Source organism: Plasmodium malariae, assembly GCF_900090045.1.
Source record: "Plasmodium malariae genome assembly, chromosome: 3".
NCBI lineage: Eukaryota > Apicomplexa > Aconoidasida > Haemosporida > Plasmodiidae > Plasmodium > Plasmodium malariae.
Genome location: NC_041777.1, coordinates 140588 through 157426, shown reverse-complemented (window position 1 = coordinate 157426; position 16839 = coordinate 140588). Strand labels below are relative to the sequence as shown.

The 16839-nt window shown below is 19.9% G+C and overlaps 2 protein-coding genes and 1 pseudogene across 2 annotated transcripts, besides 1 other annotated feature; all 3 read right to left on the bottom strand.

Annotated features, from left to right (window-relative positions):
- Positions 1-4002: 4002 nt before the first annotated feature.
- On the bottom strand, positions 4003-5219 carry PmUG01_03012800 (lysophospholipase, putative; the record flags this gene model as incomplete). Its single annotated transcript, XM_029008754.1, has 2 exons — positions 4003-4995; positions 5166-5219. The coding sequence occupies 2 exons, from the start codon at positions 5217-5219 to the stop codon at positions 4003-4005; spliced, it is 1047 nt and encodes a 348-aa protein (XP_028859349.1).
- A 1453-nt stretch (positions 5220-6672) lies between these two features.
- PmUG01_03012700 lies at positions 6673-7519 on the bottom strand (annotated as a pseudogene).
- Positions 6673-7519: a sequence feature (Plasmodium exported protein, unknown function, pseudogene).
- Positions 7520-13315: 5796 nt separating this feature from the next.
- On the bottom strand, positions 13316-14282 carry PmUG01_03012600 (Plasmodium exported protein, unknown function; the record flags this gene model as incomplete). Its single annotated transcript, XM_029008753.1, has 2 exons — positions 13316-14026; positions 14214-14282. The coding sequence occupies 2 exons, from the start codon at positions 14280-14282 to the stop codon at positions 13316-13318; spliced, it is 780 nt and encodes a 259-aa protein (XP_028859348.1).
- Between the last annotated feature and the right edge of the window lie 2557 nt (positions 14283-16839).

Sequence of the window (16839 nt, the reverse complement as noted above, 5' to 3'; positions counted from 1 at the left end):
ATTTTTTTTTTTTTATTCAATAAATTGGATATATGTGAACGTTAATTTTATTTTAAGTACGTATTAGAATAATTTTTCTAATGCCTAATATATATATACACATATATTTTTAGTACATGCATATAATAATAAAAAGGCATTACACAAAACGATGGAGCAAATATATTTTAAGCCTATTTTACTGGTATGATAACTAATATATAAAAAAAAATATAACAGTTACCTATCCCTTCATGTATCTGACATTTAAATACGAACTTTTAGTCAGTATGTTTTACGATGTATTGTCTCCACTTTGATAAACTTTTCCACTGTCAGTTATATGCTTATTTAGTTAACTAGTGAGTTAGCAAAAATTCAGTATTTCCTGATATTATAGTTTATTTTATTTTATATTAATTTATTTACTTTATTTATTTTACTTTATTTAAATGAATTTCTTTTTCTCGAACTTCTAAATAAATAAATATATATTTATATATTTGTATATCATTAAAATATTAATGGGGAAATACTTAATATTAAGGGTAAAAATTAGATGAATGAATAAGAATTAATAATCATTAGTAAATAAAAAACAATTGTAATGTTAAATTTATAAAAAAATAGGAAAATACAATAAATATGTATTTCACACTACTTGAATAATACAATGTAATTTTACCTTTTTGCATGTGTTTTTAATGCAAATATTCCTAGAATAAATTTACCTCTTATGTCATAGAAAATGTAAAATTATATTTATGTAACGGTTAAAATATATTTAAGTATATTTTTATGTTGTATTAAGTGTTAATTAAATGTTCAGTAAATTAATGAATACATAATATATCCATAATACGTTGATTACGAAACAAAGTAATTCACATTTTAAGGAACAATCTCAACAATTAACGTAAATTTTAAAATACACATAAAATGTATTATGAGAGAATAAGTTGTTAATTTGTAATTGCATGTTCTTCTATTATTCATAAAATAGTTTACTTCTAATTTGTAAAATTGGATGCATTATAAATATATGGCTCTTATAAAATGACTATCCAAAGCAAGTAAGGAAGAAGCAAAAGTAGAATGAAAAAGATCCTAAGTTAAATGAAAATAAAAATCGTATATTATAATTTAAAAAATTAATTTTATTCTTGAATACGAACATTTTATACTTTACTAATCTCATATATACCAACTAAAAATATGAATTATTTTGCTACATCTGTTAATTCTTTTTATGTGTATACATCCTTATGCTTTTTATAATTTTATTTTTTTTATTATCCCTTATAAATTATAACAAGAAAGGAAATTTAGAGATAAAATTTAATAAATATAATGCATATAATGGAAGATACTATTATGTATTTTAAAATTTTTAGTATATGCATTAGAGTAAATTACATAACTTTATACGTAAAAGTTATAACAAATATTAAATAAAAGAGGTAGAGAATATTAATTAGATTAACAATTATTCGTATAAAATTATCATAATATGTACAACAATAATGAGCATAAACTAATGATGAATTTTATATCTCCAATAATTTTATAATTATATATATATAAATTAGTAAAGAACGAATGTCGTATGTTTGGTAATTTTTATAAGGTGGAAATTAGATTTTTTTTCTAACATTTAATTGGTGCTCATAAACAAATGATATATAAATATAAATATATATATATATATATATATATATATATATATATATATATATATATATGGAAGTATATGAAATAATTAAGTCCGTTTATTACATATAAAAAAGAGAAGATGTAGAAAGAGAATAAAAATAATCTAAATATTTGTTAGTTCCTTAATTCTATTTGTAAAAACTCCATTTACAGCAAAGTGATAATAACAATATGCGCTCGTTAATACATGATATGATGAACCTAATATAATAAGTTCAAGCAATAAATTTATAGTAGACACAATTTTATGAAACTATAAAGTACATTTATATAAGTTAGCAGTAATAGTAACGACAACAATAATGTTAATATTAATGGTAGTAACATTGTTCATGATATATCTTAAAGATTATGTATTTTTTGCGAACAAAGACTAATGTGTAGAAACATTTTTATGCTATAATATATTATTTTTAATTTCTTATCAGCTACTAGGATCGGCTGAACTTGTCCAATTCATGATTTTTGAGATTCTCATAATTTGTTAATTTTTAGTATAATTTTGTTACCTAAAAAGACTTATAAGGGCTTTTAGTAACCATCTTAAATTGTCAATATATCATTAGATTTAATCTTTATACAAAAAGAGAAAAAAAAAAAAAAACATAAGAAAATAAAAAGGTTTTAGAAAAGTTTTCTCTTGTAATATTCCAACATTCATTGAAATTAAAGTAACTTTCACAAATGGACTATGATATATTTAAGAAAATTAATTAGATAAAGACAAAAAATGAAACAATGCATTTTATTTTATATGAAGTTACATTTTAATCCATATAGAGTAACGTTTGTATAAAATATTTTTACTTTTGTAAATTAATATTTTCATTACATTTCATTAATACGTGTAATATTAATAAAAATAATATAACTTTGCCATCAACAAACTATAAGTAACGTTAATATTTTGTTACATATCTTATTTTTGATTCACTAACTAAACAAAAAATAACGAAATTTTAAAATTATTATTTGTATTATACAAACGAACTATATATTTAGTTATTTTAGTTTGAAATTTTACTAATTATTGTATATTCACTAATGTGTAGATAAGCTCATGTAATGTTAGAAATATATATTATTAAATGCACATAATGGTGTAAATGAGAACGAAAATTGTTTTTTATATTTTACTTAATTTTTTTATTATAATCGAACTTTCTCTTATAAAAAAATAATTCTTTTTAAAAAATTCTTTATCGTTATTGTAAAAAAAAAAAAAAAAAAATATATATATATATATATCTTATGTAAGATTGATTTATTTCTATTAATCATAGTCCAATAATACTTTTGCTCAGTATTGTAAAACATTTATTCTCATTCATTGAATTTTTTTATTACACGTATTTACGTAATTTTTGAAAAATTAGAGTTTATACAGTAGTTCAATTAAGTGTAATAATAATTAAATAATAAACAGGATTATATTATATCATTTTCATTCTAATTTTTTAGAATTCATGATTCAACAAAGCAAAAATTACTGATATAAAAGGGAAAATGTTTTATTGTATACACTTGTAATTTTACTTTGCAATGACGTTAAAAATATAAAAAGTGTGTAAAATATATCTTTATAAGAAAAAAGTTTATAATACATTTCTCATAATATTTGTTATGAGGAGTATTTATTAAATTTATTTATTTGTGAAAAAAAGGAAAATGATATGAATTTAAAAAAACATATTAGTTTTTTAAAAAAGAAAAAAAGAAAAAAGACCTATTTATATTTAATTTATACTGCTAATTTTTTTTTTAATTAAACTTAAATTTTAAACAATTGAAACTAGTTAAAAGCATAAACAAAAGGATAAGAAACTAAAAAACGAACAAAAAGAAAAAGAAAAATAGAACTTTTGATGGGCAAAAATAAAAAATAGTTCATTAAATAAATGAAACTACATCATCTTCTTCTTATATTAATTTAAGTGCATATATTAATACATTTTAAAGAAATATACATAAATAAATTATATAAACTTTTATAATGAAATTGTTTACAAAGAACAAATTCTTCATTGAAAGTATGCTGCATTTATTTATTTATAAGTTATAAAACACAATATAAATAATAAATATTTATATTAATATATTAGAAGTTAGAGCATTAAAATAACTTGAAATAAAATTACAAAAAATATATTAAACTAGTAATTTCTTATAAGAATTACATGTATATAATATTTTTATTATTGTGTTAAAAATTACTTAAGATATAAACTAACTCTCAACAAATTAACTAATAATGAGTATATCTTTTATATATGTAATATAATTTAATATAGATTATTATTTAAAACTGTGTCAAAATGAAGAAAAGTAATCTTTAAAACTAGGATTCGCGTGACCTGCTTTAATAGCTCTATATTTTAAATTTTTCAAAATAATAAATAATGCTATAGTAATGGATATAACATAACATAATGCAGTGCCACAATAATAATATGTATCTTGTCCTATGATCAAAAAAGCTCCGATTAATGAAATTAAAAAAATTGGTGTTATCAACAAAAATGTACTCATCATAAACAAGGCCTTAAACTTTCTTTGAAGACTGTTTTCATCCTTATCTATATAATCATATATGGAAGCAAAACACTTGAATAAATTTTCTTCAATCATTAAGGGAATTTTTTTGAATACAAATACTCCACCCATTTTGTTTTTAAATTTGCTTGGTTGTGTTTCGTGTTCTTGTGGGTTGTTTTCGTTCTCTAATCCACTATATTCTAATCCACTATATCCTAATCCATTATTTTCTAACCCATTGTACTGTAATCCACTATTTTCTAATCCATTGTACTGAAATCCACTATTTTCTAATCCATTGTACTGTAATCCACTATTTTCTAATCCATTGTACTGTAATCCACTATTTTCTAATCCATTGTACTGTAATCCACTATTTTCTAACCCACTGTACTGTAATCCACTATTTTCTAACCCATTGTACTGTAATCCACTATTTTCTAACCCATTGTATTGTAATCCACTATTTTCTAACCCATTGTACTGTAATCCACTATTTTCTAACCCATTGTACTGTAATCCACTATATCCTAATCCACCATTTTCTAATGTTTCACTTTGCACAGTTTCATTTTGTAAATGTTCATTTTGTAAGTATTCATTTTGTAATGTTTCATTGGTTTGAGCATTTGGTTCACCTTCTTTTAAATCTGCACTTAATGGGTCTTCATCTTTCACTTCATCTTCTAATAACAATAATCGAATAGTTCTTAAATTTAAAGAACAACCTAGGTTAGGTTTTTTTCCCAATGATTTGGGAGAGGTACTCTGAATATTAAAAAAAAAACGTAAATGTATATTTTATTTATATAAATAGATTGCCACGGTATAAAGCATTATTTTTAAAAAAAAAAGCATAAATGAAAAAAAGAAAAATTCGAAGAGAATAAGAAAAGAATAAAAAAAAAATACAATTATTCCTATTTATTATTATTTACACTTCTAATATAGTAAATGAATATCCAAATTTGAACATATGTAAAAAATTTCATGAAGCTGAAAAAAAATTTTCTTCCACTAAAATAAAATTTTAAGTTGCGTTATAGTAAAAAAAATGGTAATTACAATTTTAAATGGTTAATTATAAAAGGTATTATCCTACGATTTAATTTAGCATGCTTTCAATATTTAATTCATATTTTTTTAAAAAAAAGGTTTATTATGATTTTATTGTACATAGTTAATATATTAATTTTTAGGAAAGGAATATGAAGTTTTACAAACATTTTAACATACTATTTAATATTAAAAATTTATTTATGAAAATGTAGTTAAAATAATTTAATTTTGAATTGATTAATAAAATGTAATATATATATAATATTGCAAATAAATATGTTTTTTCATTTAGTAGTATTTAAAAATTTTCAATATAATTTTTTTTTTTTAAAAAAAAGAAAAAATCTGAATAAAACGAAAATTTTGTTATTTTTTGTTTATAATATGTAGAGTAGTACAAGATGATGATATAAATAATTTGTATTATTAAGGAAATAGCTATAAACATAAGTGATTCCTGTTAACTAACAATTCTAATTTTAGAAAAACTGTATTTTTTTCATACATTGCTCTCTTTTATTTAAATAATACTATTTGTTTTAACATTATTGAAAGAAGATAATAAGATTATAGGCATTTTTCTTATTACGGTAATTTCAAATTATAAATCTATCTAAACAAACAGAACATTCCTTAAGTGATAAATAAAACATGACAATTACTTTTTACCATTTCTTAATTTTTACTCCATGTTCTCCATGAAATACTGAAAAAAATAGTGACTTATTTTTTAGTAATATTTTATAATACAACGAACTTGCATATTTTTTAACGTATATATTTTTTGTTACTAAATGATAATAAATTATGTCCTTAAATTTGTATTTTTTTCGTTTTATTTTTTTTTTTTTTGAATATTCTTTAATATAAATATAATATCAACAAAAAAACAAAAATAAATAAGGGTTTTTTGAGACCAAAATCTACAAAACAAATTATTAAATCAATGAAAGGATGCGAACTAAGTTTTGTTACATGAATTTCAAAAAAAAAAAAAAAAAAAAAAAAATATATATATATATATATATTTATATATTTATATATTAATACATTGAACAATAATCTGCTGAAATGTATTATGTGTACATTTATAATGAGGTTGTAGATAAAGAACAAACTATTCGTTAAAATTACAATATACTAATTTAAATATTTTCATAATACACAATGTGCATAATATATATATACAAGTGAAAAGCATAAACTTAAAATTTATATAAAACTAAGCTATATAATGAAAATGGAAAAGACAAATACTTATAAATATTATGCTCATATATCTTTACCAAAGTGTGTAAAAATATGTAAGATATAAACTGTGTTACTTAAAATAAATTAACTATTAAACAGTACATTTTTTTAATTTGTAATATCGTTTACTTCAAATTATTTCAATAAAAAAAATGTTTTTAGGGAACTAATATATTCTTTAAAACCAGGATTCATGTGACCTGCTTGTATAGCTATATATTTTAAATCTTTCAAAAATATATATATTGTCATAATCATACTAACAGAAGAAAAAACTGCAACAATCCATTTTAAATTTGAATTATCTATTAAATAAAGAAGACCAAGGAATAAAACTAAAATAGGTAAAATATACAACCAACCTAAATTCTTAAGCACGACAATCGAAATTTTTGATTTACTAGCTTTTTTATTGTTCATCAAATAATTATCTACGGAAGCATAACATTTGAACATTTTAGCTTCTAAACGTGCATCCGGACTTTTAAATGTATTTACCTTACGTGGATTTTTTAAATTTTGTTCTTGTTTATTTTTTAATTTCGTTTTTTCCGATGTTTTATTTTGTAAATTTTTATCTGGCCTACTATTTTGTTTATCTTTTAAATTTACACATAGGGGTTCCTTATCTTTCACTTCAACTTCTGATAACAATATTCGAACAGCTCTTAGATTTAAAGTATTATTTGGTTTGATTTTTATGTTCATTGTTTTAATATGATTACTCTAAAAAATAGAAAACAAAAGGTAAATATTTATATTATTCATATAAATGGATATTTTTTTTGTAGAAGACATTATTTTTTAATAAAAGAATAAAGTAAAATAATACAAGAAGAGACTAAGAAAAGAACAATAAAAAAACATGAAGATAGTCATTGTTATTATTACTTACATTGTTATTGTAGAAATAACATTACCAAATTAGAAGGAAAAAAGTAAATATTTTAATTAAACTGTAAAACTTTTTTCTTTCTTCCATTGGTATAATTTTTTTTAAGGTCGTATAAATCTAAATAAGAAACTTGGTAATTACGCTTTTATACTGTTACTTATAAAAAGTATTATTATAGGATTTAATATAATTTGCTTTTAATATTTTCCTCTTTATTTTTTCTATTATTTTTTTAAAAGGGTATATTATTTTATCCTTATTTAATTAATATTAGTTTATAATTGAAGTACTGCTAACTTCAAAAACATGTTAGCCTATTATTTAACATTAAATTTATTTACGAAAATGTGGTTTGAATAATTAAATTGGAATTAATTAATAATTGTAATATATATATAAAATACATACAACCTTATTTTTTCGTTTAAGTGTAAGTTAAAAATTTTTTTGTATTAAAAATAGTAAAAAAAAAAAAAAAAAAAAGCTGAATAAAAGGAATATTTCGAAAATTTTTATATTTTATCTATAATACAGAGTGGTGTATAAGAGGTAGATATATAATTTTCATTATATATTTAGAAATTATCTATAAATCTTAATGAGGACGTTTGACTATGATTTTTAATATTAGAAAGAAAAATGATATTTTAACTTTGTCTGGAATGGTTTATTTATATAAAATTTTTAAAAAAGTAATAAACAAACATAATAAGATTATGGATATATTAATTTAATATTTACAAGTTGAGCATCTATCTAGAAATACGCAATCATACTAAGAAATAACTTTAAAAAATAAATTAATTTTACCCTTTATTTTGTTAAACCCTCATAATTTTTATGAAATTCTATAAAATATTGCGATTTATATTATTATCAAAATTTTAGAATATAGATGAACACATATATGATTTTGCATATGTATTTTATTGTAACTAAAAATGTTATAAATTCGTAAATGCATGATTTTTTTTTTTTTTTTTTTTTTTTGATTTATTCTTTATAAAAATATATAGATACATATATTTTTGGAAAATAATAATATAATAAAAATGAAAAAATGAAAAAAAGAATTTTTACAATATTAGAATGTATAAAACCATAGCATACAAATGTTGTAATTCTAAAAACATTTTCAATATTTTACAAGTAAATGTAAAATATAAAAATACTATGTTAAAATATATAAGGGGGAGATGATAATAATGAAGTTTACTAAAATTCTTGGTGGATTAATTCTTTTTTTTAAGAATTTATAGCAAATTAAACATTTTTTGTTTTTTTTTATTCTTTATTTGTATATATTACGAAGAAAGTATATCATATTAAGGACAAATTAGGAATAAATATATTAACTACATAAATTAAATTTTGTTTTGAAGAATACCTTATTAGGAATAATATTTTGTATCCCAATAATTCAAATATTTATATATTATAATGTAGGAACTGGTTATTTTAAAATTATTATATATGAACAAAATGCTTTTGTTATGGTTTAAATGGAATTATTCCTTACATTAATTCTAAAAATATTTTATTAAAAAAAATGTATTCACAAAATAAAGGAAAGAAAAAATATATAATAATATCTTTATTGCGTTACTCGATATAAATATATATATATATATATATTTTTTTTTCATTTAGAAATGGATACTTAATATTTTTTAGTAATGTACATTCCTCCGATTGTATTTTATTTTACGCTATTTAATGAAAATTTTCGTTTATATAGTAACAATAATACATTGCGACATTTAATTACTATATGCAACTTACATTATGAAATAAATTATGAAAATTTATATTCTCAATTTTGATAAAATGTTGTAAGATACGTGTGCATTAACGGTGATTAGTGGTTTAAGGGTAATTATTCATCTCTAATTTCTTTTTTTTCGGGAGATGCCTTTATTTAATATAAATATTACTCTATGTTTAAAATATTTATATTTTCAGAAAAATAAAAAAGAATACATAAACAGCTTTTTCATTTCCATCTAAAAACTTTTTTTTCAGTAAATATACATATCGCGTAAGTGTAATTTTGTATATATATATATATATATATGCTAATCTCTTATCGGTTTAGCTATTATGTTTAGATAAAATTTGATTTCTTTTTATTATCATATCTAAATCAGTCTTAATAATTATACATTTTTCTACTAATAAACACCGTTGTTCATTATATAATGGTGAACTACTATAATTCATTTTTATTCTTTCAACGTTTTGTTTAAATTTAGTTTAATGTTTATTTATGTATTCAATGGAACAATTGCTAATATGATATTTCAGTATCTTACAATTTCATAGTATCCGTATTATAAGTCTTTTAATTTTGTACACTAGTGGAATTACTAGCCACTTTACTAGTATGCGCATGCAGAATTACATAATTTAATTAACTCCTAAAAAGATTCGAATATTATAGCATTTTTCATATTCTCTTTATAATTATATATTTACAGTTATATTATATAAATTGTTCAGGTTACAATTTCTTGTTAATGTAGTATACTCAAAAAAAATTTCTTATTTTACGTTATTTGTGCATATTAACAAATATTTAACATAAGTTTCTCAAAAAATAAAAAAATGATAAAACAATTCATATTATCTTAATTCTATATTTAAATTTTATGTTCTCCCAAAACATAATTTTTCATTTAATATTTGTCTTATTAATACGTATTTACTTATAAATTACATATATTTAAAATATCATTACTGTTACTTACATATGGATTTATTATAATTTGTTCTTTATTAATGTATATACTTATATACATACTTATACTTATCAATATGGTATTTTATATTTCTCATTATATGTATAAAATGATACTTAAATTAATAGAGAAACGACTTTTAATGTCACATATAATAATCTAAATATAAATAAGGAGCAATATAAATTACTGTATTAGAATCTATAAGTTATTCCAATAGAAGTAACTTATATAGCCTTTTATTCTTTCCAATGTCATTCATTTATTGCATGCACATTATGCATGCAGGTTTCCAATATAATTCTATTATAAGAATTTTGATTTTTTTTCCAACCCATTTTACAATATATATAAATATAAAATATTTTCTTTTCAAAACAATATTTTTAATATCATTATGATTAGGTTAATATTATTTTCTCTATGGAATGATATTTTTCTGAGCATATTTCCCATTATATAATTAATTTTATTATCCTAAAACCATTCTTTTAATATATGTCTATGTGTCTTCATCTATTTACTGCATATATATATATTGCCTAATAAGTCACAATTCGTTTTTTTTTTTTTTTTTTACTATGTCATGTTCTTTTATCATTGAATCTATATTTACTTCTTCGGAACATGTAATTATTTTCCTTATTTGAGAAATTCTTTAGGTACATTTTTAAATAGCCAATTTTGTTTAATTACCGTTTTTTAAATTCTTTAATTTGTATTACTATTATTCATCCATTTTTACTTTTATCTTTTTGATTTAACTTTATAACATAAATTAATTCTTTGTAACTTATTTTTTTGTATATTTTATTATATTTTATTATATTTTTTTCTAGTTAACCTCTTTTTAATGTATAACTGATTTACCACCTAAATATGTTTAACTATCAATAATTTTTAACTGCTAATTATAATAATTACTTACTAAAATAATTGTTTATAAATTATCTTATAAGAAGATAGGAACAGCATGTAACATTTCAATATTATTTTCTTTTTGTAGAATAGCTATTCTGATGGTATATATATGCGGCATGAAAAATATGTTGAACACAATTATTATTTTTTTATTCTTTGCAGCTTTTATTTATAAAATATTTCTTTCATTTTCTCAGTAGCTCATCATTTTTAATTAATTTCAAATATGTTATATTGATAATAAAGGAATATTATATATAAAAACACTTTTATCAATGAAATTATCACATGCTTATATAGTATTTTTTTCTTTTCTTCTTTTCTTCTTTTCTTTTTGTCTTCTTTTACATTTTAAGTTATGCATACATAAGAATTTTTTATAGTTTGGTGGAGTAAAAGAATGGATTAATTCTCAATTGGAACAGCTTCGAAATGTATTTAAAAGGATTATCTATCAAACCAGCGATAAGAAAGTTATTTAGATGTAAGTTATAAATGGGCAAACTTAATTTAAAATGACAAATTGAAGCAAATTTGAAGGAATAATTAGTTAAATATATTACTATGGTTAATACTTAAAAAATAATAACATATAAAATGTGATAAAATTTGCTGTACCTGATAAGCATATATATATATATGTTTGAAAAGCTTTATATGTTACTCGAAGATAAATAACAATTGTACGACAGCTTAAATAAATTTTATATTATTCTGCGTTAAGCATTATATTTTGAAAACTTTTAATCATTAATTAAAAAAATTTAACATTAAATTTTAAAATTATACATTTTCATTGTTAATTGTATTGATTCGAATAAAAAAGAGTACATGATGTTGTAAATTTCATATTATACAATTGGAATTTTCATGTAGAAAGAGTTGTATGCATGTTGATAAATAAGTTATATAAAGATTTACATTTTTAGGTAATATTAATACTTAATTTTTTGAGTTTTATTATTTTTACTTCCTGTATAAAAGAATTAACTTTAACCATATTTGTGAAAACTTAAAGTAAGCGAAAATCACGAAGGTATTTTTTATCGCGTTATTTGAACTATGAATTATATCATTATATTAGCGGAAAGCAAGACAGAATAGACAAATCTTTTTACTAAGCATACTGTATTTCCATATGTTTACTAGTATTTACGTAATTTAAAAAATGAAAGCTTATAACAAATATATTTAATTAAAGGGGTTAATTACAGTTTATGTGTCGTGAAAGTAATATTATAAAAGAATATAATGAAATGTCAAACATATTATACTCATCCTAATGCGGTAAATAAAAATGTAAATGGTATCTTAAATAATGTATTATAACATATGGTTTGTGACTAAAATATTTAGAATTACCTCTATAATGGTCGAGAAGCAAGGAAATGAACCACATACATTTAGTGTTATTCTCATGAATGCCTTTTTTCCATTAACTATTGATAAGGAAATATGAATAATTACTACTTTAAGACGGCGTAATACAATATACGTTTCCTATTTATTGATACAATATATCATAACAATACACAACTCGTTGAAATTTTCATTAAGTTCCAATTAATATAGTTAATAAAAAATCTCACTTATTGTTTAAAAGATGTGCTATACACTAATATATAAAAAGCACTTATACTTTTTAAATTTTATAAAAAAAAACTATATATATATATATATATATATATATATATATATATATATATGAATTTGCATTCAAAACTGCATTTGCACTTAAGGTTTAACATAAGGTAATATGGAATTTTTCAAAACAAGAGTAAATTTAACTAATTTCTTGTTAATGAGGGTTGAAAACATTAATATTTAAAAAAAAAAAAATAAAAAATATGTCACATATATATATATATATATATATACATATACGTATATACACGTATAATGTCTGCGTTTATGGTGACTAGTTAATACAGTATAAATTTATGATGGGGAATACAAGAAGCTTATAAATTATATAAATATATTTATTCCAATGAATATATAAATTTTTTAGTATAATAACCATAACATTATATGATTTATGCTATATATAGGTAATGTTTTAGGTTGAAATATTTCCTTCGATATAAAAAGTAACAGAAATTTATTTAAATCGCTTAAAGTAAGAAGAAATTCATATAATAAAAATAAATAAATATATATACATAATTTTATTACCCCTTTGTATTACTTTTTATTTATGTGAACACGCAGTAAATATGATGTTCTATTGTGCTAACGATGCAATTATTGCTAATGCCACAACTCCTGTAGTTATATAATGATTTGGTCCTGATAGGGACATTGTTAAGGAAGTTAATAATAGACCTAATGGTGTTAAAAGTAAAGCATATTTAAAAAATTTATAATATTTCCTTTTAAAATTTTTAAAAGATTCCAAAAAATTATCGCCAAAACCTATACCTTTCTGTTTATAATCGTTTATATCTTCTATATTATTATTAATATTGAATATCCCTTCATTAACTGTATCCGGGTTTATATATACTTCTACATTTCCATTCCTGTCAAGCTCATAAAAATTATCAAGAAATTCTAAATCTTCATGGTAATCCGCCTCATCAATATCCAAAACTTCTTCAAAACTCATATCTGGTTCATCATATGAATCAATCTGTAATACATTATCCTTTCCATTAACACTGTTACCTCGTTCACGTTGTGAAGAGGTATCTTTTAATTTAATAATTTTGTCATTGGTGTTAAGGTCGGGATATATATTTAAATATGTCTTATAATAATTGAGTAACTCATCTATTTTTTCTTGTCTGTATTCATCTTCCATATCACTTAATGAATACAGATTTTGCTGAGGACTACTATTTAATGTCTCATACGCTGTTAAAATCCTTTGGGTTTTAATTTTAAAAATATTCTGAGCAATGTATTGTTCATTCCATAACTCATTAAATGTACTCTAAAAATGAAAATAAAACATATGTATATTTGAAACACTAAATATCCAATAAAAAGGTTATTTTCGTGCTAATTGTAAAACTAATACTATTTTTAAACGGAAAATTACATAAATAAAGTACTCTACAATTCTATATACACATACATATTTATATATATGTATATTGATAATGTTTTATTTTATTTACATTATTAGATTTTTGGCAGTTCCAAGCAAAAAAGGTAATTATAAAAAGTTTCACATAAAAACGAAACATGTTTATTCTTTTTATCTTGGGATAATTCTTTTTAATATCTATATTTTTTGTAATTGATTATTTTTTAACCTTCTCATTTATTTTTTTTACATATAGCATAAACTATATATTATATCATAATATTTCTTTATTATTAGTTTCTATTTCACTAAAATAAAAATAAAGTAATTTTAAAGAATTAAATAATGGTACTTTTTTTGAGCTTAAAATATTGAACTAAAATACTCACAAAATATATCTACGTGAAATAATTTACCATGTACAAAATATTATAAAATTATTTTGTATATTTATTTAAAGAAAAATAACAAAAACTCTTAAATTCTATTATATAAAAAATTTAAATGAAAAATTTTATAAAATATTATAATTTTTATTTTTTAAAAGAAAAAAAATAATTAATGAAATATAAAAGAACTTAAGAGAAATTAATGAATTTTTAGAAAATGCCCAAGAAATATTTTTAAAGTTTAATTAAAAAATTATGTTAGTTTTAATATGGATCAAACAATTATAGTGGCATATTATAATAATTCTAGTATTTATATTTATTATTATAATAATTATTATAACAATAATTTATAAGTATATATATATTATTTTACATATATATTTACATATAAAAAAGAACTGTAATAATTTTACAATTAAAAGTATAATTTTTGTGATATTTTTATATTGGAATCTAATATAAATATGTATTTTAATATATATATTATTATGTATGTTATTAATATATTTATACATGTGTTTTAAAATAAACACGTATGAGAAATACTAAAATAAAATATTAGCATTAAATAGGCAATATTTTTTATAATTATATATCAAAAATTAAATAATATATATAATAATTATATATTGAAAAATTACATCTTTATGTTGAATCATTTCTAGGTTATAAAACAAATACGAGTATAATAAAAAAACCCACATATAAGTGCATCTATATTTTTTCTTTTATAATTAGAGATGAATTTACGTACTCGAAATAAATATGCTTAACAGTAAAAAAGAAAAAAAAAAAAAAAACTACAGAAAAATAATAAAGAAATAGTAATTAAAAAAAAAAAATGTTAATAATATTACGCATTTTACCACATCATTTTATTTGGAACAATTAGAATATATGTGTTCACTATGAATGTCAACATGAAATTAACACATTGGTTAATTATTTGTTGGTAATCTAAAAAAATTATAGATAAAAATTAACTATTGAAGTTCCACCATTTTGAAATATTTTATAATAAAATAATTAAAAATTCCATTTATATTATTAAATGAGCGTTTTTACGTTATATCTGAATGAAACAAAATTGAGGGGAAAATAAAATATTTAATTAAAATTACATGTACATGTAATATTTATATTTATATAATTAATATAATACAGTTATGTATCGTTGGAAAAGTCATATTTTTGTAGTAAATTATATCTAATAATGTAAAAATATAATTACCTTATCAATAACAATTAGAAAACATTATCTGTATAACATTTAACCATAAATATTTTATATCGGTGTTCAGGCCTAAAAAATGAAAAGAAAATTTTTTAAATTATAAATTCTTTTTATCATAAAAAAATTGTTTAGCATAAAAAATATATTGGAAAATGTGGGTTTTAAATTATATATAGTTATATATTAATTTTAAGGCATTATAAAGCATGAGAAAATTATTTTAACGTATTTATTTTGTTTTTAACTGTATATTTTTATATTTAAAATGATTTTAAGGTATATACACTAGTTCTAAAATTTTTGACAATATAGGTTTTTTAACGAAATTGCAAGAATTAAAAGAAAGACGAAAAAATGTTTTTAAGGATTACTCATAAGAGTTATAATATAATATAATGTTAATTATTTATTGAATGGGAAAAAAAATAAAAAAAATGAAAATTCCAAAAAATTGTATAACATAAAAACAAAATAGGACTAGCAGTAACAATTATATTCATAAAACATATCACTATTTAAATGGAACGCTTTTTAAAAAGTTAGAGAACAAAAATCAAAGATATATAAATAAATATACATACACATACATATGTATAAATTTATATTAACAGTAAAAACAATTTTTAGCTTCTTTTCATTTTTAAAATTTTAATTAAAATGTATTTGATTGAACTGTGAAAATATTAAAAAGGCTACAATAAGATTGAGAGGTAATTGTTTTGTAGAACAAAACTTAATATGTGCACACATTTAAGAAGTTTTAATTGTAAAAATAAAACTACGAAGGTAATATAAGAGTTATTTTTTATAGTTATTTTATTTATTTTTAACTTAACTTTTATAAATTTATAGAACTTTTAGATAGAATAGAAATAAAATTTAATATCAACACGAATTAATATATTTCACAACATAATTATATTTTTGATAATTATTCAATTATCCTCGAAAGACATATGGAGTGTTATAAATGTATTTTGAAAAGTTAATATACATTATTTAAGCCGTATTAATTATTTTTTTATCTAAATTTGTAACTATATATATATTATGTTAAATAAGTTAAAATATTCACGTTCCGCTTTATTTAT